Raw genomic sequence first — 21,338 nt, 5'->3', positions numbered from 1 at the left:
TCTACATTATATTCCTCCTTCTTTCCCAAATTAAAATGAAAAGTTATTTTACTTAATTTTAAATAACTAGTTACTTAAGTTCTCTAAGTAAAAACTAAAGAACAAATATAAAATAAAAGACAAATTACAAAATCATAAACCAAATTACAAAAGAGGTAAGTAAAGTCCAAAAAAGTTTATCCAAAGTATACTATTTTTTAGTCCAAAACTATCTTTTCTTTTCTAAAGTACATAACGCTTGAAATTGTTCTTCATTTTTCTTTTGCTTTTTTTTTCTCTTTTCTTCCTTTTTTCTTTCTTTTCTTTTTTTATGACACCCCAAGGCAAGAAAATTGATCCCAATAAAAGACAAGAGTGAAGTAGCTACTAGAAGTACTTAGAACCGACCACCCAAGGCATGCTGTCTTGAAAGATCGACCCCCCGAAACTGAAGAGGTCAATCCCAAGAAGACATTGAAGAGAAGTGAAGCTATTGAAGCCTTGAAGGATCGACCCCCACGATGTTAAGGTCTATCCATGAAAAGAAAGAAAGAAATTGTCCAAGCCATGTGTGATTAGAATCAAACCCCACATTTAAATGCTCGATTCTTCAGTTATATTTAAGGACAATTTTGAAGCAAAGATCAACCCCTAAACTACTAGAATCAATCTTAGAGTCATGGCAAACTAGCATTTAACGCTTTAATGGCTAGTTTCTGCCTCAAATTTCTCCTAATGGCTCAAATTGATTGTGAAATTATAAAAGGAAGCTTCCTACCTATTTTGAAGAAGAAGAAGACTCTTAAAAAGATCTCCACACTTGAGTAAAGCTTCAAGTTCATTTATTCACTTCTCAATGAGCATCAAAATTCTTTCTTCAAGCATTTATTGTGCAGAATTTTTTGCTATCTTTATACTTATCTTTTTCAAGCTTGAACCGTTGTAGCTCATCAACCTTTAAAAGGCATTTTTAGCTTTTTACTCTTCATTTATTGTAAATTCTTGAGGTATACTCTAACCATTAAAAGGTAGTATTCTGTGGTTATACCTTAACTAAAGTAAAAGGTAGAGAGGTTATAGTCTCATTCTTAAAAAAGTACTATAATGAGAGTTATGCTTGAATCTTGAAATAGCATTTTCATAGTGGATTTTAAATTTCTTAATGAGATAAGGGAAAGGACGTAGGCAAGGAAGCTGAACCTCTATATAAATCTTGTGTTCTTGATTTCCATCTCTTTTAGTTTTTATTGTTTCAATCTTGTTTCAAAAAGAAAATTTATTTGATTTAAAAATTGCCAAAATTTTCAAAGAGTCCAATTCACCCATTTTTTGGATTTTTACATTTGAGCTTATTGCACTAACATAATTAATAGACTTTTCTAACATTATTAAAAAATCCATCGTCAATACTTCCTTATCTAATCTCAAATTTAGTCTTAAACGTTTTGAAATAACTTAAAAAGATGATAAATAGAGTAGAAATGAGAGAGAAAAGAGATACTAGAATAGAGAGAGAAAATGAAAAAAAGTTTGAAGGGTTTAGGGTATTATTTTATTTATGAAAAGACTATTTTACCATTTTTTTTTTCAAATCCACAACGTAGGTATCAATACTTTCAGTATAAGTATCGATATTGTTCCTTTCTAGGTAAAGGTATCAATATTTGTTATTAAGAAGCTTTTCTGGGTTTCAAGTATTGATACCTCTTTCAAAGATATTGATAGTTACAACACAAAATGCTATTTTCTGAGTTTGACACCAAGTCATTTGACCCTCTCAAGGTCATATCTCTCAAATAAATTTATTAATTCAATAAAACATGCATTTTTGTTGTTGCATCTTGAACAAAATAAGCTTCAAGGAGTTTTTTTGGATTTTCCATATCAACAGTCTCTTTAGGTAATTCATCAACTATATCTAGAAAAGAAATGAGAAGCACATGTGGCTTGACTTGTGGTCGTGTAGATACTTCCTCCTCTTGCTTAATTTCTTTATCTTGAACTTGATTGCTAGAAGTATTTCTTTGATCTATTTTATCTCTATTATCATGAAGTCTATTATTGATGGCACTAGCTAGTTAACCACTTGTGTCTCAAGATTTTTGATTAATGCTGCTTGACTTTGAACGATGGCATCAGTCTTCGCCATGAAGGTATCAGTCTTTGTCATGAATTGGATGAACATATCCTCTATTGAAGGCTTATTCTCAAGCATAGGGGCTCTAACTTGTGACTGAAAACCATTATGGAAAACAAGCTGTGATGAATATTTGTGACCTTAATCATTACTCAATGAAAAATATAGGTGATTGCACCATGAGTTGTAGCTATTGAAGTATGAATTGTTTTGCTGCCCATTGAAGTTTCCATCAAATTGCATTGATTCATAATATGCTGGACAGCAATCACTTGAATGCCTATCTCCACAAAGTTTGCTTGTCACAAAAGCTCTCTAAAAAACACCAACACCACAAGTGTCAATTTTTTGAGACAAAGCATATACAAAGCGGTCAAAGCATTGATAGCTAATTCATAATCACTAGCAACCCTTCAGGGCTCCAATTGTTTAGATAGCCACTAATAATTATAATAATTCATCACCTTAACCAAAAGTATTTGAAAACAAAGAAAAAGAAAAGCAAAATCTAAAATAAGATCAGGAATGCTTGGTATTAATATTAACAAGAAAGAATTAAAAATCAATTCCCCGACAACGGCACCAAAAACTTGTTGTTGATTTTTCATGCAAGTACACGTATTGCAAACAAGTAATATAGTAATGAAGTAGAGTATTGTTCCCATAGAGAATTGTTTTAATTCTTGTTTGCTAACTACTAAAATTAACATACCCTAATCTTATCCAAACAATTAAATTTAAAATTATTAAAATAAAAATTAAAACTAATAAATTGAAACTAAAATTAAATAGTAAATTTATTTTATAAAACTCACTTAACTACTAGACCTAAGATTATGATATCCCTTAATACTTCCTCTAAATATTGTCTCTCTCTTTCAATTTAGTTTAATGGATTAAGTTGTTAACCTAGAGTCTTAAATTATTTACGAGTCTCTATTGAATTTCTCATAAAAATATTTTTCTAAATTAACTTACAATATGTTTATACAAATTAAACTGAAGAAAGATTCATCAAGTTCGTATTCTAATCCTGACTACGTATGGCTTATAGGTGTATGTCTATCCTATATGCAAATTAAACTACATAATCAATTAAATGTATTTGATCATACGCTATTCCATACAAAGTCTTCGTAAATCTCCTTCATCAAGGTTTAACTTAGGTTTCCAATTTAATCTATTTGGTGGCCAATCAACTAGAAGCATTAAGAATATAATAGAATAAAAAACTTAAAACCATCAAACATAAGTAGAAGAGAGATAAATAATTCAGATTATGTATTAAGTTTAATCATAATCTTAGATAAATTATTTAGTTCATCACACAGCATTATCAAATTAAGTTAAATCATCAAAATCAAAACCAAGAAAATAAAAGAACAACAAAAAGATAAAAAAAAAAAACCCAATAATTGCAATCTTAATCTCCAAGTCTTCTTGAATCCCTCAATTTCTTCTCAACTTCAATGAGACATTTTTCAATGATTTTTTGTAGCTAAATCTTAACTCTATATCTAGTGTTTCATGTCTCCAAAAGTTCTTCAAAATGTTGCTTTTATAAGGATTAGAAGCTGGGCCAAGTTAGGTATAGAAAAAAGTCAAGTCTAACTAGGATTTCCTTATCAGATTATTTGATCCATGGCCTATCTCTAGGATTGCTACAGTGTGTCAACTTTAACAAAGTTTTTTTACCACCTTCCTAATAGAGCTGGGCAAAGTGGGAAATATAAAAGTTATAGCTTTTTCTCTTAGATTTACAATGGTTGAAGGATGACCTCATTTGGAGTTTTGTAAAGAAAGTTATGATTGAAATACTGAGACATATGCAGTAGAAGTCTGCACCTCAACATTTCTCTCCTTCTTCCATTATAAGTCCTTTTTCAATAAACACCTATAGAAACACAAATAAATTAATAACAACCTATCTTAAGCACATGAACACCAATTTAAGCATAAATTTAACTAAGATTAGATTGACTCACTTAATTAACTAACTTAAAATAATTAGATAAAACCTAAGTAATTTCTATGCATTACCGTAAAAACTTAACCAATTTATTATAAAAATTAAGACCAAATAACTCTACATCATAAAGTTATCAATTTCTAAATTGTAAATATTTAAATATCTCATACGAAAAACATTAATTAATAACTCACCAAGTTAAGTTATAAAATATAGCTTAAAGTGGATGTGAGTGGGATTGAGACACAAAAGGTATTTGATAAGGTTTTGATATATTTGGCATGACAAGCGCCACCAATCTTGGATTTCGTAGACAAAAGGGAAGGAAAACAACGAATGTGCCAAAGAGTTTCCTATTACAAATTCTTGTTGAAGACTTTGTCACCAAGTTTGTCATACATGAAATAGTTACTTCCAATGTGACTGATTATGTAAAGAAAGAAAATCTGAATGAGAAAAAGAAAAGTTTTAGCACAAGCCAAAAAAATAGAAGAGCTCAAAATTTCATTTACTCTTGGAAACGAATTTGTATTTAATGCAGTGTTAGAAATAGAAGAATCTGAAAACTAGTGATATATCAAGTTAAGTTTTTTTTTCCTCTCCCCCTTAAGTTTTAGTTAGAGATTAAATATTTTGGCTATAATTTGTTATCTCGAGAGATCAAGTGGAATATACAGTAAAATTTTTTTGCAATATATATACTCAATCTTATTCTACGCAACTAATTGTTGTATTTGTTAATAGAAGATGGATCCAAACCAAGCCAAATTGAATTGAGCTTGTGAGCTGATTGGATGAAATTGAGTTGGTTCTTAGTTGGTTAGGTTTACTTTTTTGGCTTTTTAATTTTAATGCTATACTCGTGCAATTTTTGTACTATAGTTTTGGACTTTACTGCTTAAAAAAAGTTACATTTCTATCTTCAATTCAAAGTTGAAGTTTCATAGTGTATCAAGAAGATGAAATGTTCCTAACAAGATATGCTACTCCATTGTAAGAATTTGACAATAATATGATACTTGTTAGTAGTAATTACAGAGAGGTTAATACTTTTATTGAAGAGGAAGAAAATGATATGGATGATGAAGAAGATAAAAGAGTTCAAGGAGAAGAAGAAAAGGTAGAGGAAGATGAAAATAATGGTGATGATATTATAATTGTGATTGTTATAATGTATTTCATTTTGTGATGGATGTTATTGCAACTATTAAAGTTAGAGGCAATGGATAGACTAGTGACATTTTCGAGCTTTTCAACTGCACCAAAAGTAATCAATGGGTCATGATAAAATTATGGAAAACAAACATAAACTATTTGTATTATTTATTTATAATATATTTGTATATTTATAAATATAATTCTATAATTTGTTTTTATAAAATTATAATTTTTTATTTCATATTTTACCCTAGCAATGAATTCCAAATCAATCAAAATAACAATAACAAAACAAAATACAAATCACTTTTATTTTACAAAAAAATGTCTTTGTAGTTTCGACGAAATTATAGACGAATTTTGGCATCATTACTAACAAGATTGAAACTCAATATCATTGGATTCAATTAGTATTTTTGATCAAATTGAAATATATTATTAACAAAATTTACTTCTTTTATCAATGAAATTTGCTTCATTTATTGACAAATTTTTCCACTTTTGCAAAGGTCGTTTTTGTTGCCATTCAGTCGGTGTTTCATCGACAAATACGTAAGAAATCTATCAATAACTTTGTCAAGTTATCAACTATTTTTTTTTTTACCAATCGACAAATGTCATTGCTATTTGAATGTATCTACAATCGCTTTCTTGACTAATTTACTGACAAAAAATGCCGTTGAAAATCTGTGAGTAACTTGGAAAAACCATAATATTTGTAGTGAATGAAGCAGAAGAATTAATACTAGTTAAATAATTGGTTCTTATAGCTGGAGCTCGAGTATGAAAGTTTCACCTTAAAATACATTAAAAAATGTGTTGAGGTTCATGGTGTTCTGGTCCATGGCAGTTTTATAACACGTTTTACAATATTGCCAGTGTATGGGGTGAGTTTGCATTTTTAGATGATAAAAAGATCAGTTGTGATAATTTGGATTATGGTGTTACGCAAATTGTTTATGATAAAGAAGGATGTTTGGATGAAGTGATTGAATTGGAGATAGCTAATAAAATTTTTTCCTTGCTTTTTCCTGCTATCTTGAAAAGTATTTATTATTTTTTTATATTTAGGGAAAGGGGATTCGAACTCTACTCTTTTTTAGAAAGAAATTATGCACTAAGCAATGAGTCAAATGCTTAAGCGCAAGTAGTGGTTACTCATATTAAAACTCTTCTTAATGACATTATTCAATACGTGTATTAAAATCTATTCTTAAGTAATCGTCACTTCTAACATCATATATAGAGCCTTCACAATTCATTAGAGGGACTTCACTTTTCTAAGGCTTCTCTCTAATTCTCATTTATTTTCTCATTCTCTACCTATTCTCTTCCACCTACCAGGATACTCAATACTTCAGGAACTACTCCGATCTTCCTCTTTACCGTTTCTGATACATCTTTTACTTGTTTACAATGCTTTCTCTCCCTATTACACGAACTCCCTTTGCACCCTTAAAGTCTTGTATAGAAATCCTTAAAAGAGAAAACCCTATAAGCCACTGATTCACATAAATTGGTGAAAACTATTCACAAGACTTATATTTTGTTTATTTAGTAGAGAAAAAGTTCAAGAACTTAGGCTGATGCTAAAAGAGCAAATACTGTTCATTTATGTACAACGCCTTCTTGTTGCTGGAACTTTAATTGAGCATTTTGTAAATGAAGTTGTGTTATTAATAAGAATGAAAGAATTAGAAAGCTTGCTAGTTTGGCTGATTTATTTGTTGTATGCAAACACATCTCATCAACATGTGTGGAATTTGTTAACTTCTCAATATTCACGAGTTTCATAGTAACTCTTTGGGTCAAACAGGTTTGCGACATGAAAATTTTAACTTAAAATTGTTAATCTTGCTGTTTGATATGCAGCACTTTAGCACATTTCTTAGCGCTCTATAGCAACCATAACTGAACATTACTTTCCAGCAATAACAAGAGCATGTTCTTTTTCTTGCATGAACAAAGTAAATAATTGTTTTGTCCCTTGGTTGTAATTTCACCCATTTGATCTTTGCCCGTTCTCTTATTATACTAGATCTTTGAATTAAATCACAACTGCATATAGAGATCACCACCAACTATGCACTCAAAAGAACAAGATCTAGCTTTGGAAACTCTCATAGCTTATTTGATTCTTGTGCCATTATATGGCATCAATCTTCTTTTTTTGTAAACAATATCGGTAATCAATCTCTTTTTCATCAAATTTTCTTATTTCATCTTTTTCCTACTTCTAGAATTGATATCAATTTCAAAAACACAAGCTCTTATTATTCCATCTTTCAAAAAATCTTGACAAATCCAACCCTGAAGACAGATATTTTATTAAAAGCATTAACTCCATTAGAAACCATGTCATACTTTGGACAATAAACAAGATTTCATGATTTGCAAATGTATTTAATATTATTAGGGACTACCAGGCACTCCTTAGGAAGGAAAACACCTCATCCAAGGACAAAGGGAAAGGGTGAAGGTTTTAAATTTTTTTTATTTATATATATATAATTAAAAATATCTAGATTTGCCACCCTTATACATATCAAATGTGTTGTTTTGAAGTAGTGATAAGAAACTTAATGGGGCCTGGTTCAATTTTTTTTAAGTCTAAATTTTGGAATTTTTTTTTCTTTTTCTTTTTCTTTTTACTCTATCCTTTATAAATATACTAAACTTTTTTTTTCTTTTTAACTTTTTTTCCTTTGAAAGCTTGGAATTAGTTTTCTTTTCCTTTTTTTTTTCTCTTTTTTTCCTTTTTTCTTTCTTTTTCTTTTTTTCTCTCTTTTATAAATATACTAAACTTCTTTTTTCTTCTCAACATTTTTTCTTTTCAACTTTTGTTCCTCTGAAAGCTTGGAATTATTTTTCTTTTCTTTTCTTTCTTTTTTTTTCCTTTTTCTTTTTTTTTCTCTTTTATGAATATACTAAACCTTTTTTTTTCTTTTCAACTTTTTTCAACCTTTTCTTCTTTTCAATTTTTTTCCTTTGAAGCATGAAATCACATTGAACACAACTTTTTTTCACGTCAAGCACAATTTACGATGCTTAATGTGAAAATCTAATGTTAATTTTTCTCTCTCCTTTATGTCTATTACGATACTTAGTGTGAATATCTAATGTTAATTTTTTTTTCTGTTTTATGTCTATTTATATTGATGAATCTGAAAACTTATATAAATTCAAATTGTTAGTGAAATTTTATGTTACAATTTAATTTTATATCAAAAGTGATTAATTTTTTTCTCATAATCGAATCATTGACTCGATTCATAACCTAACCCATGATCTTGTATAATTACTGTTTAGCTACTCTTCATACAAAATCTTGGATCCACCACTATCTTGATCCTTTTCGGTGAAAAAAAAAAACTTGTTGAACATAAGCTCTCTTGAACTTTTTGAAGCAATAGAATTGTTGGAGACAAAGTAAAAACAGATTAAAGCATTGCAGCAAAAGCAAAATGCAGCCGTTACAAGTTATGACTCCTAATGTTTTTCGTCATCCATTAAATAACAAAAAAAAACTAGAACTTGGCATGAAAAGAGAAAGTGGGCACCAATGGGGCACAAATAGCGAGCATGAGATTTCTATTCTTTCTAAACCAGGGTTTGTTTTTGGAGGTTGATAACCAAGTTTTAAACGCAAAAACTTACACTCAAAATTAGAGAAAAAATATAATATTATTCAATAATTCAAAAGAAATAAGTTGTCTAATAATTAAGTCTAAAGGTATTATTTATAATAGTCTAATCCTACTTAGCCTAAACTTAGAGTGTAAGTAAAGTAAACTAAAATAAAGAAGTATTCTACTTTGGACTTCCTTGGAGTACAAGAAAATTAAATTTTTAAAGCTATGCTTACTTGTCGTCCAAGTAAATTAAAATAAAAAGAAAATTTCTATTATTCCTATAATTCTTAATAAATTTCCTAACTAAAAAGAAAAATACTAAATATTATTACTTGTTAGACTGTCTACGTCATCTGAAAGTTTCACCTTAAAATACAATAAAAAATGTGTTGAGGTTCATAGTGTTTTTGTCTATGGCGATATTATAACACATTTTACAACATTGCTAGTGTGTGGGGTGAGTTAGTATCTTTAGATGATAAAAAGATCAATTGTGATAATCTGTATTATAGTGTTATGGAAATTGTTTATGATAAACAAAAAAGGATGTTGGGATGAAGTGCTTGAATTGGAGATGGCAAATAAAGTTTTCTAGATTTGGGTGCAAGAAATTTCAGTGTTTGAAAGGGAAAAGGGTGAAGGAAAATATGAAGGGGAGTGTAATCCCACATGCAAATCTAGGACCAAATTTGTCATAGAGACCATGCTTCACCCTGGAGGTGGAAGAAGAAGCTGAAGTGGCAAATAGACTTAAGTAAGAACTCATTGATAAGGGGTGAAAGATGACGTGGAAAGAGGATTATGGGACTTGAATTCTAGCAATAACAAATATTTGGTAAATCAAATAGCAAATCTTAAAAGGGAGACTATTGTTTCTAAAAATTTAAATTGGCTAATAATTGTGTCCGAAGGTGTGAAAATCGATCAAGAGTAAAATACCCCCACCCTCTTAAGTTTTGGTTGAAATTCTAAACGGGTCTAATAGTTTACAAATGGACACTTCACCTTAAAAATGCAAACATCATTAACAGAAATTATAAAAAGATAAAAATACCATTTTTATTAATTTTAAAAATTATTATTATATTTTTGAAAAAAAATAAAACAGATCGGTGCTCCCCAATGGAGGTTAGCACCAGCCGATGGTCTCAAAGGAAGGGAGCATCGGTGCTCCCTTAGGGAGCCTAATCAAGGCTCCCTAGATGATGAGCTTTTTTTTTTAATTGATAAAAAATAAATAATAATAATAATAATTATAAAAATTAATTAAGGATAAAATTATCTTTTTATCTTTATTATCTTAGTAAATTGATAGAATTACTAACGGTTGACTAACGGCTTGACCTACGTGTCTAACAAAAAATATATTTTTAGAATAGAATTTTTATTTTAAAAATTAATAAATTTTTATATAATTTTAATCAAAATTTAAGAAGTAAAGATATTTTACCCATCCATTAAATTCTTAAAACCTACAAAAGGAAAAGGAAGAAGTAGAACATGTCATGTAAAAACATGGGCTAGAAAAGGATGAATCCGGACAGGATGGGCTAGATCAAGTCATGAGCAATGATTCAATGGCATTGGGCTTCGACGATAATGAACCCGTGGAAGTCATTGAGTCAACGTCAAGACCGCATCGATCGGGTGACATAGCTGTTAAACGGAAAATACTTTTAGCAAATCTTCCTCTTCTAGCAAAGATGAGTAATTGAAAATCTAGCCTCTTGAATGAAATTGAGCAGTAATCGAGGAAAGGAAAAGCGTCAATGTTGAAGCATAAGGGTCGAGTTGGAAAAAATCGAAGAATCTGGTAATTGAAGAAGACAACTAAAGAGTGGTGAACGAATCTTTATCCGATGATGATTCTAAATTCTAGTGAGGAGGTGATCATCGAAAATTAAAGAAATTGGACGGCCCAACTGAAATGAAGCGATGTCTTCAGGTAATTTAAAGGTTTTTAAGTTGTTTGTGTCTTGCTTCAAATGAGGTGGTGCAATTAGAAAGGTTGTGATTGTTGGGTTGTAGTTTCAGTTTTTGGGTTTAAGCATTATTGCTTGATATTTTTCTAAATGGATGCGGATTTTACTGGACTATTAATTGCTTAATTGCGACTTTTTGTACAAGATTTCCATGGGAATAATTTGGGGAAAGGTTCGATTTTTTTATACAAAGGTCTTGCGTTGAATGAGGCTGTTGTTTTTGTGGGTTGTTATAGTTTGTGAGTGGTTCCTTTCTTGAACATGAGATATTATCGATTAAGAAACTCGCCTTGGCTCAATAAAACAATGCGAACCTCAGGCGAGACAACGGAGTTGTTGGACTAACAACTGAATGTGTCGTTGTTAGCTGTATACTTGCTTAGCTTCGGCTAAGAGGTTCCTTTCAATGTTCAATAATGATAAATTACCTATGCTTCTAAAAATGTGAGAGAAAGGGGCAATTAATTCAGCTAATTCATCCATTTCAACTACTATTACTAATCGAGGTTCGCATGAATTATGTTCTTTATTTGACAAGAAACCCGATTGGTTGAGCCCTTTGAATTAAGAAATTGAAAGAATTTTTAGTTAGTAAGATCAACACCAACAATTCCAATGTAAACGGGACAATAAATCTGATTCAAGTGAAGTAATGTTTTATTTCTTAATCGATGAGTTCAGTCTTTTCTAGTACTATAAGACAATAGAAGTAGAGACAAGTACAAACCAACAACTGTAACAATAACATGAAAGTTAATAATAGTAGTTTTATTATTCTTATAAGAATAAAGCAAGACTCTCTTAAGGGTATACCTCAATGAGAGATCTTAAACCCATTATCGGAGTGATTTTATAGTCACTAAAACCAGCTGCCAAAAACAGCGTAGCCCACTCTTCCTCGTTCCTCTCTTTTCCAGTCACCAACACCATCATCAACATGTCAAAGAAGAGTTGCGTTTCAATGGATGCATCATTCACTTTGTGGTTCTTCTCCGTCAATACCATGTCTATTATAATTGCCTTCCCTCCCTTGCCACCTCGTGAAATTGCCTCTTTACAGCGCTTCAAAATCTTCACGCATTCTTCATCATTCCAATCGTGCAATATCCACTGTTTAATTATCATAAATAAGTGATGACCTCATCGAGTTTAATCAGTTTGAGCTACTTCATTTAATTTACAAATCTCTCTATTCTACTCCTGTGACAATATTTATAGGGAAGAATTAGATTATTAACCATTAGAAGGACAACAAGATAAGTGGAGATGAGTTTTATTTTATTAAATCTTGACCTAATTTTCTATAAAACGAGTTTAAATTCTTTTGGTTCTTCTTTATACATGTCCAGCTGGGGGTTTTTGAGGTATATGCTATATCACCTGGTTTCATTTTGACTATATGAAGGGGATGGTTAATTTCTCTATTATTTGGGCTAATTGAGCACTCGACAAAAAATTAGAGATATGTCAGATAATTTCTTGCCCTAAATACATCCTACAACTCAAACAAAAAGGTAAATACTCACAGTCCACAAGTCAAAAATAAGGCAAAATTCAAGAAATGAGCCCAACAACCCAAAATTCATCTCCCAACCACGTGCTGCCATGACAGAAAAATAACTCACATAGTGTGTTATAATGTGTTACCTATGATCACGTACATACTAAACAATATTTAGAAACTTATAAGATCATTATCGTCAAATTCATGTATGAAAATCTTGCTAATCCAATACATTAGTAAATATAGACTAGCCTTTACTTGGCCAAGTAATAATTTTGTACCAAATTTAATCTCCAAATTTTAAGAGAACAGTTTAATTTGGTTTTCTAAGCACCCTAAACCTTGCAATTAATTTGTGAGCATCAGAGGAAGTGGACGAATTTCCATGGTTTGGGAAACCAAGAAATCGAAGAGTTGGTTCGTTAAGTGATATTGAGGTAAAAATAGGTGGAGGGAGGAATAGATAAGGGAAAGGGAAGAAGAAAGGGGGAAAGAAGAAAATCAAAAAGAAATCTGGAGGAAAGGAGGAAAGGGCAACAAACATATCCTTGTCGGACAGTGATGTTAGAAATAGAAATAGCATCATCAAGGCTGAAGCCAAGGAAACTTGGAACCTTGGGAAAGCACTAGGATTAAAGGTAGTTGGAAGTGAGCAGATGTTGTTGGAGAGATTTACTACGTTGGAAGGGGTAAGGGCAGCAGCAAGGTATCATAAGAAATAAATCCAGAGATCTATAAAGAGATAATGGCGAGGAGACTGAAATTTGAGGGTTATAGAATTAGCATATGGTTTTGGGTTGCATGGAACTCGCGATGGTAAGGCGTCACACAGGCAAATGGCAGCACGGGCTTGGGTTTTATTCGTATTGAAAGCAAGGTTTGGGTGATTATGTTGAGGCTTATTTGACTGTTGTCTTTTGGATTTATTGTCAAATTTTATTTTGAATGGCTAAGAGATTGTTGAAAACTTTTTGATTTATGGAGCATGGGGATGAATGGTTGGGGATCGCCTGAAACAAGTTTTTGTTGGGGTGATTTTTAGGAGATAGCTTGTGTTGAAGCATGGGTGAGGTGGAATTAAAACACGGGGATTATTCTGCAAAGACAAGCATTGGTACTTGTCTTTGTCGAATGATTCTAGTTATCGAAAGTCCTGAGGTTCGGTTTGGTTGGTCGATGGAGCATTCTTACGCAGCTTCCTTGAATTTACTATTGTTAAAACTATTAAAGGGTTTACTTTGGTCAGCTGTTGCGTTATTTGTGTCCATATGCCTTTTGGGGTCTTTAGGATTTAGGATATCGATTTGTTGAGTCGTTGTAGGTTGGAAGTGTGTGAGCTCTGCATTGATTGGTAAATTGAGATTCAACTTTTAGAGATTCCTGCAGTTTAGAGGTGTGGTTTTGTTCAGGAAAAGGACGAGAATGGATTCGGGATTTTTTATTTTATTTTATTTTATTTGCATGGTGATTTTTAAGGTTTTCAAAAACGATAAACAAGTAATTTTGCTTTTTTATGATGATTACAATCAGCATGTTGAATGTGGTAACTGAGTGTTTTTTTGTGATGACTTGCTCTGAAATGTGTGCTGCAAAGGAAATGTTCGTTTTTATGAGTTGGATCGGATTGATTAAGATGATAGGTTCAGGGAGAAGAAACAACTAAAGCATATTTGATGAGTTTTATAGTTGTTCACGGTTTTGTTGTGTTTGGGATTGAGATAACTGTTAAGCATGTTTGCTGAGTTTTTTTTTTTATGAGATTTTGAATTGAAATTGTTTAAAGAATATTTTGTGAAGAAGTATATTTTGTTTTTGCACAAAGAGAGTGAGCAAGGTACTCCCGATAGGGATTTTTTTTATCTTGCTTTGAAGAATTATGGAATTTAGTAACCTTTCTTTTTATGAAATGCACAATTTCATGACTTATAAAAAAATATTAATTTATTATTAGCAAAAAATTAAAAAGAATTACAAGGAGAAAATAAGAATAAAGTTAGTAAAAACCTTGAGTAAAACTGCGTCTGCAGCTGGAACTGCCTCAAACATGTCTCCTCCAACATATTTTAAGTTCCCACGGTCTTGTAGGCCAGCAACAACACGAGGAAGGTCAAACACAGTGCACTCCAAGTGTGGAAATGCATCAGAAATGGCCTTGGCCACGGTACCTATGCCACCCCCAACATCCACCATCGAGTTCAATCCCTGGAACACCCCCTTACACTTGTGAATCAGTATGCTACTAACCAATCGAGCATCACTAGCCATGCCTTCATTAAAAAAATGGCTAAGCATTGGGTCATGGCCACCATAGTCCCAAAATGTCCTCCCATGCGCCGTATCAAATGGGGTCGGGTCATCATTTTGGAACCAGGCACCTAGAAAATGCCAAGGCTTTGTTAAAATGGGATCCAACATAGCCTTCAAGAAAGGTGTCACACTCAAGGGATCACCGTTGAGCAGGAGACGAGAAGCGTGGGTAAGAACATACCCTTCTTCTTGGTCGTTATTGCCTAGCTTTTGTTGCGCAAAAAAGCCCGAGTGAACTAAAATGCGCATGAGCCGATAAATGCTGCTTGCTTTGGTAGCATTGATCGGCAGTGCAGCAACCAGCTCGGTAACTGTCATGGGCTTGCCATGGTTTTGAATGACGTCGGGGATGCCTAAATCAATTGCACATTTTAGAGACATGGAGTTTATGAAGTTGAACAAGTAGTTCCAGACGTGAGCCTGAGCCTGAAGTAGCTCATGATCATTAATATGCTTCTCCCCATTCACACAGACCACATCCATCTTTATCTTGATGCATGCAAGGTCCTTCTTTTTAATTTGTTGTAAAGCATTATGGCACTCAAATATGCTATATAAAGAGTAGTGGAGATGGTCCTCTTAGACGAATTTTTGCCTACTAATATAATTTAATCAATTAAACCCATGGTCAAAAAAGGCATGCTATAATAAAAAATGTGTCTATTAAATTATCTTGTTGGGGCATGCTTGTTAAGTTCCACATCAACTAGATTCACAATATCTTTCTCCTCTAACTAAAAACGGAATTGTGTCTCTCAAGAAAAGTACTATACTAGGTTTACAGGTTTTCGACCACGAAAAAATAAAAAAAAAATTAGACATAATCAATTAAATAATTATGTGTCATTAATATTTATCATATCAATATATATGAGCTCTTAAAAATTAATAATAATAATTTTGTTACATTTATAAAAAAAATGGAGTCCATATATATATATATATATTACTTTTTTAAAGTTTTCAATAATTGAGTTTTATGAATTAATAGACACCAACTCAGTCAATGAATAAGTACTTAAATATTTATTTCATTGATTGAAATAGGATCTTCCTACTTAAAAAGAAAGACTTTAAATTTTTCTCTCTCAATTATAAAAAAAAAAAAAAAAAAACCCAGCCAATGAATGGATAAATCAACTAAAGGCAAATAGGGATATGTTATTTTTACACGCGTTTGCGTGTTTAACGTGACAGAAAAAACACTCCACCTAATAATATTTGATGTAAACACTTCTTACAAAAGCAAAAAAGTGAAGTCCAAAGAAATGACAGACCCGTGATGTGTCCCACTCACACATGGAAAACGTTATGATCCACATCACGCATTTTGGGTTGTGTTTTCCATGGAGTGGATACCGCAGCTAAAACGGCAACATTTGATTTGATTTACTACCAATAAATTGGCTACTAAATCGCTTTGATGTCTCACTTTCACATGGCCAAATCTAACGTCACCCACCTGAGCAATTTTATATTTATATTTTATTTTTCTTAATTAAGATTCTATTCAAGGATTGTTGTCTCATTTCTTTCCACCTTTCTTTTTTTCCCTTGTCCCTTCCTCCTCCTCAGGCCCTCCTTTTCCATTTTAACAACCCTTTGAGACCTTAAGCAACTACATCTACATTTATCTACACTATCTATAATCTATTTATCTATATTTATAATTTATAGTATATGTACAAATACAGATAGTGTTAAATTTTTTTTAGTTGACAGAGAACCACAGTTTCTTCATTTTATTTCTGAATTATTATTGTAGATTTCTTTTGATAAGATTTATCTGTTTTATAAATAATAATTTTAATTGCGTTTAATGATTTTCATTAAAATTATTTTTCTTAATTTTAATATTATTAAATAATTTATATAAATATTTATTATAAATATTAATAAAATTTATCCAATTTGTTAATGATAATTCTTTCTTTTTTTCCTTTATGAAAAGCTTGTTAATGATAATTCTAATTGTGTTAAATAACTTTCATTTAAAAAACCCCTAAATCAAGAACAGAATTAAAAATTTCATTTTTTATAAGCCAAATTATACAAGAACGAAATTAGATTTTATTTGAGAATTATAGTAGAATTTTGTTGTCTACGACATCAGTAGATAACGAAATTAGATTTTTCATGTTTGATTTTTTTAGTCTATTAGGTTCGATTTTCAATATATAAATTTTTTGATCAAATTGATAAAAAAATCGAATATTAAATAATCTATTTTTCAAATTATTATTATACAATTTTTTAAAATCCTTATTAAAATATTGATTGTTGGAATTTATGTGTAATTCCTTGGAAAGTTAAGATTGAATTTCCTTATGTGTTTTTTAAGTTAGTTGTTCATGAAAAATGTTGTTGAATGTTTGCTTCAGTTTGATATTTTGAAGTTTAGCTTATATTGTATGTTGCATTGAGATGTTATGTTAGATTTGCTATGCTGAAATTTATAATTTTTCATATTTATTAAGCCTCTTGGACATACTAAATTGTTACATTTAAGAATTGTTTGCCTTTAAGGTTTGAAGCTTGAGAAAAAGGACAAGTAGAAGTAGTAGACGATCATCCCACTCGCTTATGTTTTCTCTCTGTCAGCTAGGCCTGGCCTTATCTGCCTAAAACCATGCAGGGGCAGGGGAACAGGCTTGATCCCTCAACAGTCACTTTACAATTGCTTCTCATGCAAATGTACGACAAGCATAAATCAAGCACATCATATTTATAAATAACTTATAAGCAGAAAGGAACAAACTTCTAACAAGAAGAAGCATAAATACTAATGTCTCATAGAAACTGCAAACAAAAGCAGTAAAAGAGCACCCATTTGATTGTATATTAACTACAAGGATGACAAAAACAATCCACGACTTGCATGATCAAAGGGAGAAACCAATACTTTTCCCCTATACACTTTTTTCATCTATATTTAGCCTTTACCGTCCTCCCCATGGTTAGAATACTGTCAGATATAGAGCTTTCAACTTACTCTGTACATAATCCATCCATAAGCAGTTAAAGAGCACCCAGGCCCAGCATCTCTGAGACGTATTTCCATACCCAGTTTATGGTGTGATGCCCGAGCCGTCCCCTTGTTGAAAAAAGCTGCCACCAAGCAGCAATTGAAGAAGGAAAAAGAAAGAGAGTTATCGAAGATAATGACTCCCTAAGATATGTGTCTATATAGCAACTACAGCAAGCTTGATGCAGAATGACATTCGATGCCAAATGCACAACAAACTGCTCATTTATATGCCACCACAGCAAGTTGATCTTCTCAGCAAGATGACTGTTCAGAAACACTAGATCCATATTTAAGCATGTAATCTTAAATGGTCATCTAATCTTGAGCAGAACTAACATTTCTGGCATCTGCCTTCTTACTAGCCTTTGTCTTGCCCTTACCAGGAGATCTGTCATCTCCAGGAACTTCAGCCGTGAGCCTTCCCATTTTTTTCTGCAGATCAGCAAGCGAATCCTTTGAAACTTTTACTTTGGGACTCTTCTTTTCATTGGCAAGCTTTAGCTCCAGTCTATATAAAGCAAAAGCATCACAGCCATAGATCTCATATTCAAACAAGTGCCACTCATATTGGCCAGAAGGTTGTGGGTCCATGTAATATGACCTCTTCTGCCCCCCAAATTCCTTCATCACTTGCTTCCTTGATTCATGCCAACCACGTCCAGAGTAATCTGGTAATGACCTTTGCTTTCTGTTCCCGCTTTCAAATGCCCTCCTAGGCTTATCAAAGAAGAGCCACTCTCGGATTATTTCACCCTCAAGTAAAGAAAGATCAAATAGCTCTGCAATATCAAGACATTTGTTTGGTTAAAGGACAGAGAAGAACAAGAAAAAGGACAACAGGCAGCAAGGTTTTTAATTTCCAAGTAAAATATGCATGCCAGAATTCCCAAAAACAAAAGAAAGCAGGGGGCAAAATAATCAGACACTATATTTCACGTAAGAAGCTGAACCAAATCATCCCACATTATCTACTATAGCTGCAAGAAAACAAAAAAGGCAAAAGCGTATTGGCTTACCTGTAGCATTCCAAGGAGATTTCATGGTAGCAGCACCTTCACATTGAGGGATGCCAACATTTTTACCCTGTGTCTTTGCTCGAAGTGCATCAAGTAGTAAATTATCCTTTAAACTGATTCCACCAGGACGTAGAATTGGAGTCATGCCAGGGGGGTCTTCATTTAGAGCTAGAGTAGCATGAAAGCTGCTACAGTAGTCATAATACCAATCAGATCCTTGAGCAGGCCTAGTACAATCCCAGAGAGCACATTTTGGTCCCATGAAAGCAGAAGGTGGAGGAGAGATATTTGGTAGAATGTTGGGGCTAGCATCCTTCACACAATCTTCAGTACCATTGGCACCAATGAGAGGCCCATGGTCAAATTCCTGCTGTAAATCAAATGGATGATAATCCAATTGATAATTTATGTCATTACCAACCGCTGTGGTCTCCAAAGCTGAGGTAGAAACTTTACATGGATCAAATCCTTGCAAACCATGTTGTTGTAGCTCATGATTCACTAAATAATCCTGAGGTAGAAAATGTGTTTTATTGATCAGCCACTTCCAGGCAAATGACTTCACGTGAAAGATTACCAATAAACCACTGGAAGCTCACAAAAACCAACAAAACATAACCAGAAAAGAAAAAATAATGATGCCAAAATTCAACTCAAGAAAACATCATTGAATCATTTATATGTTTATCTCTTCACAGATTTATGCTTGGACTGCTAAATCAATGAGTCTTTCAAAGAAATCTACACAGTTGCATACTTTTGCTTTAAATTTCTGTTTGAGATGGGTTATACATAAAAGTCAAAAATGGAAGCATAATGATCAATTCAATTAAGTCATGTCTAATATCCAGAAATCTAAGCGAGAAGGTGTGTCCTTAAATAAGCCATCATTACTTTAAAAAGAAAATGACTATTATTAGGAGAAAGAAAATCAACATACAAGAGCTAATATCTTTAAAGATACAAATTTATGCCCTTTATGTGATGCACTTTGCACACACCGAAGTAAAAAAGTATGAGCAACACAATTAAGGAACATGCATACCAATCAAGTTCAAAGGGTACAGGTTTATCAAATGAAATTAAACTTTTGGCACCTGGACTTTGCCAATGTTCCTACTAGAGAAGGATGGCTCCACCCAGTCTTGCTTAATAAAGAAATATATTGACTAAAATCAAACATAAACTTCTGATTCAAAATTTAATTTCCTTTCTTTTCAGAGAAATAGTGTTTAACTACGGTTTTTTTTTTTTAAAGAGAGAGAGCGCTAGAAAAAGTAATAAATATTTCTCCATATTAACAATCTCCCTCAGAGATATAGCTCTCACCTCTGGAACTACTGGTAAATTACATGGATTAAGGCTTTGAACATCAGTTTCAGGCTTCAGCACTGCTGGTCCCTTTAATGGACTAGACGCATCATCTTCCTCCTCATATAGTTGCAACAATCGATTTATATCATCTGAGAATGATCCAAGACTACCACCCTACATAAAATTAATCAAACGTTACTTCATCCTTAGGCAAACAAACAATAAAATTAAAAGAAAAACAACCCAATGAGTTCACAAACAGAATTTACCCCCCATTCTATTTACAGCAAACTAGAGATTGATGCAAAAAGTTTAAGTTAGTGTTGATAAAATAAAAGATACAAACAAGTAAAGAAGTGGCGGGGGATGGTGCGCAGAGCTCGGCTTTCCACTCACGAAGACTCTGATAAACTTGCTCCTCCAGCACTGCAACATCACCAGCTCGACCTTCCTTCCTAGCGGCTTGAAGATCAGTGAACCGTTCTTGAAGATTATTGAGCCGGTTCTTGGCATTGTCCACCATCAGCTGGTGAGATGCAGATATACATTTGTTCTTTGAGTTATTCTGCATTGCGCCCTCCCCAACCCAAACCCTATTTAAACCACAATGAATGAATTCAGAAAACCTTAATATCTAAGAATTTCAACCCTTAAATCACACAATTAAAAAAAATAAAACAATGATGAAATAACTGAATGTGGACATGAGGAAATTAAAACCTTTCACCAAAGTGATCCCAAAACTAGCTACTTTCCAGTTTCCACTGTTTCAATCATCCCAAAACCCCTAATAAGAAAACAGAACAAGTAATTTCCCAGATTGAATACAAAACCCAAAACCATGAAAAAAAAAACAAATAAGATTGCAAGTTAAAGGATGGCTTAATGATAAGAAAGAAACACTGGGTTATTGATTTGATCTCCCAAAGCTTTCCCAAAAATTCCAACTTTCAACTTTAGGGTTAAAAAAAAAAAAGAACAGAACAAAAAAAACATAAGAAATAAAGAGAAAAAATACATTACCTAAAGAGTTTAAAGAGATTTGTTTGGCTGGAAGGATTAAAAGGGCTGATATTACATGCGAAGGGGAAGGGTAAGAGGAGTGAGGGTCCAGCGCATCCTCCAGATAAGCAGAAGCAGCCCCCGGCAAGAAGGAAAAAGACCGGGCAACTATTTCTAGTACCCACTTCTTGTCGTTTTCCTTTGTAGCTTTTTAACTCATTAAACTGTATAAATATGTCGGGTGAAGTTGAAAACTTCAAACTTTTACCCTCAGGATCACGTTGGGAACTTCTGTCTTAAAGAGAAGGAA

The 21,338-nt window shown here is 32.4% G+C and overlaps 2 protein-coding genes across 2 annotated transcripts; both read right to left on the bottom strand.

Moving 5' to 3' along the window:
• Positions 11,476 to 15,207, bottom strand: LOC18608792 (trans-resveratrol di-O-methyltransferase). The gene is made up of 2 exons (XM_007043656.2): positions 14,366 to 15,207; positions 11,476 to 11,967 (listed from the first exon to the last, which is right to left on the bottom strand). The coding sequence occupies exons 1-2, from the start codon at positions 15,149 to 15,151 to the stop codon at positions 11,659 to 11,661; spliced, it is 1,095 nt and encodes a 364-aa protein (XP_007043718.2). The 5' UTR covers positions 15,152 to 15,207; the 3' UTR covers positions 11,476 to 11,658.
• Positions 17,372 to 21,191, bottom strand: LOC18608793 (transcription factor VOZ1). Its single transcript, XM_007043657.2, has 5 exons — positions 21,050 to 21,191; positions 20,373 to 20,619; positions 20,042 to 20,200; positions 18,713 to 19,223; positions 17,372 to 18,475 (listed from the first exon to the last, which is right to left on the bottom strand). The coding sequence occupies exons 2-5, from the start codon at positions 20,595 to 20,597 to the stop codon at positions 18,012 to 18,014; spliced, it is 1,359 nt and encodes a 452-aa protein (XP_007043719.2). The 5' UTR covers positions 20,598 to 20,619; positions 21,050 to 21,191; the 3' UTR covers positions 17,372 to 18,011.

This window comes from Theobroma cacao, chromosome 2 (assembly GCF_000208745.1).
Source record: "Theobroma cacao cultivar B97-61/B2 chromosome 2, Criollo_cocoa_genome_V2, whole genome shotgun sequence".
NCBI lineage: Eukaryota > Viridiplantae > Streptophyta > Magnoliopsida > Malvales > Malvaceae > Theobroma > Theobroma cacao.
This window is presented reverse-complemented; position numbering and strand designations above follow the sequence as displayed.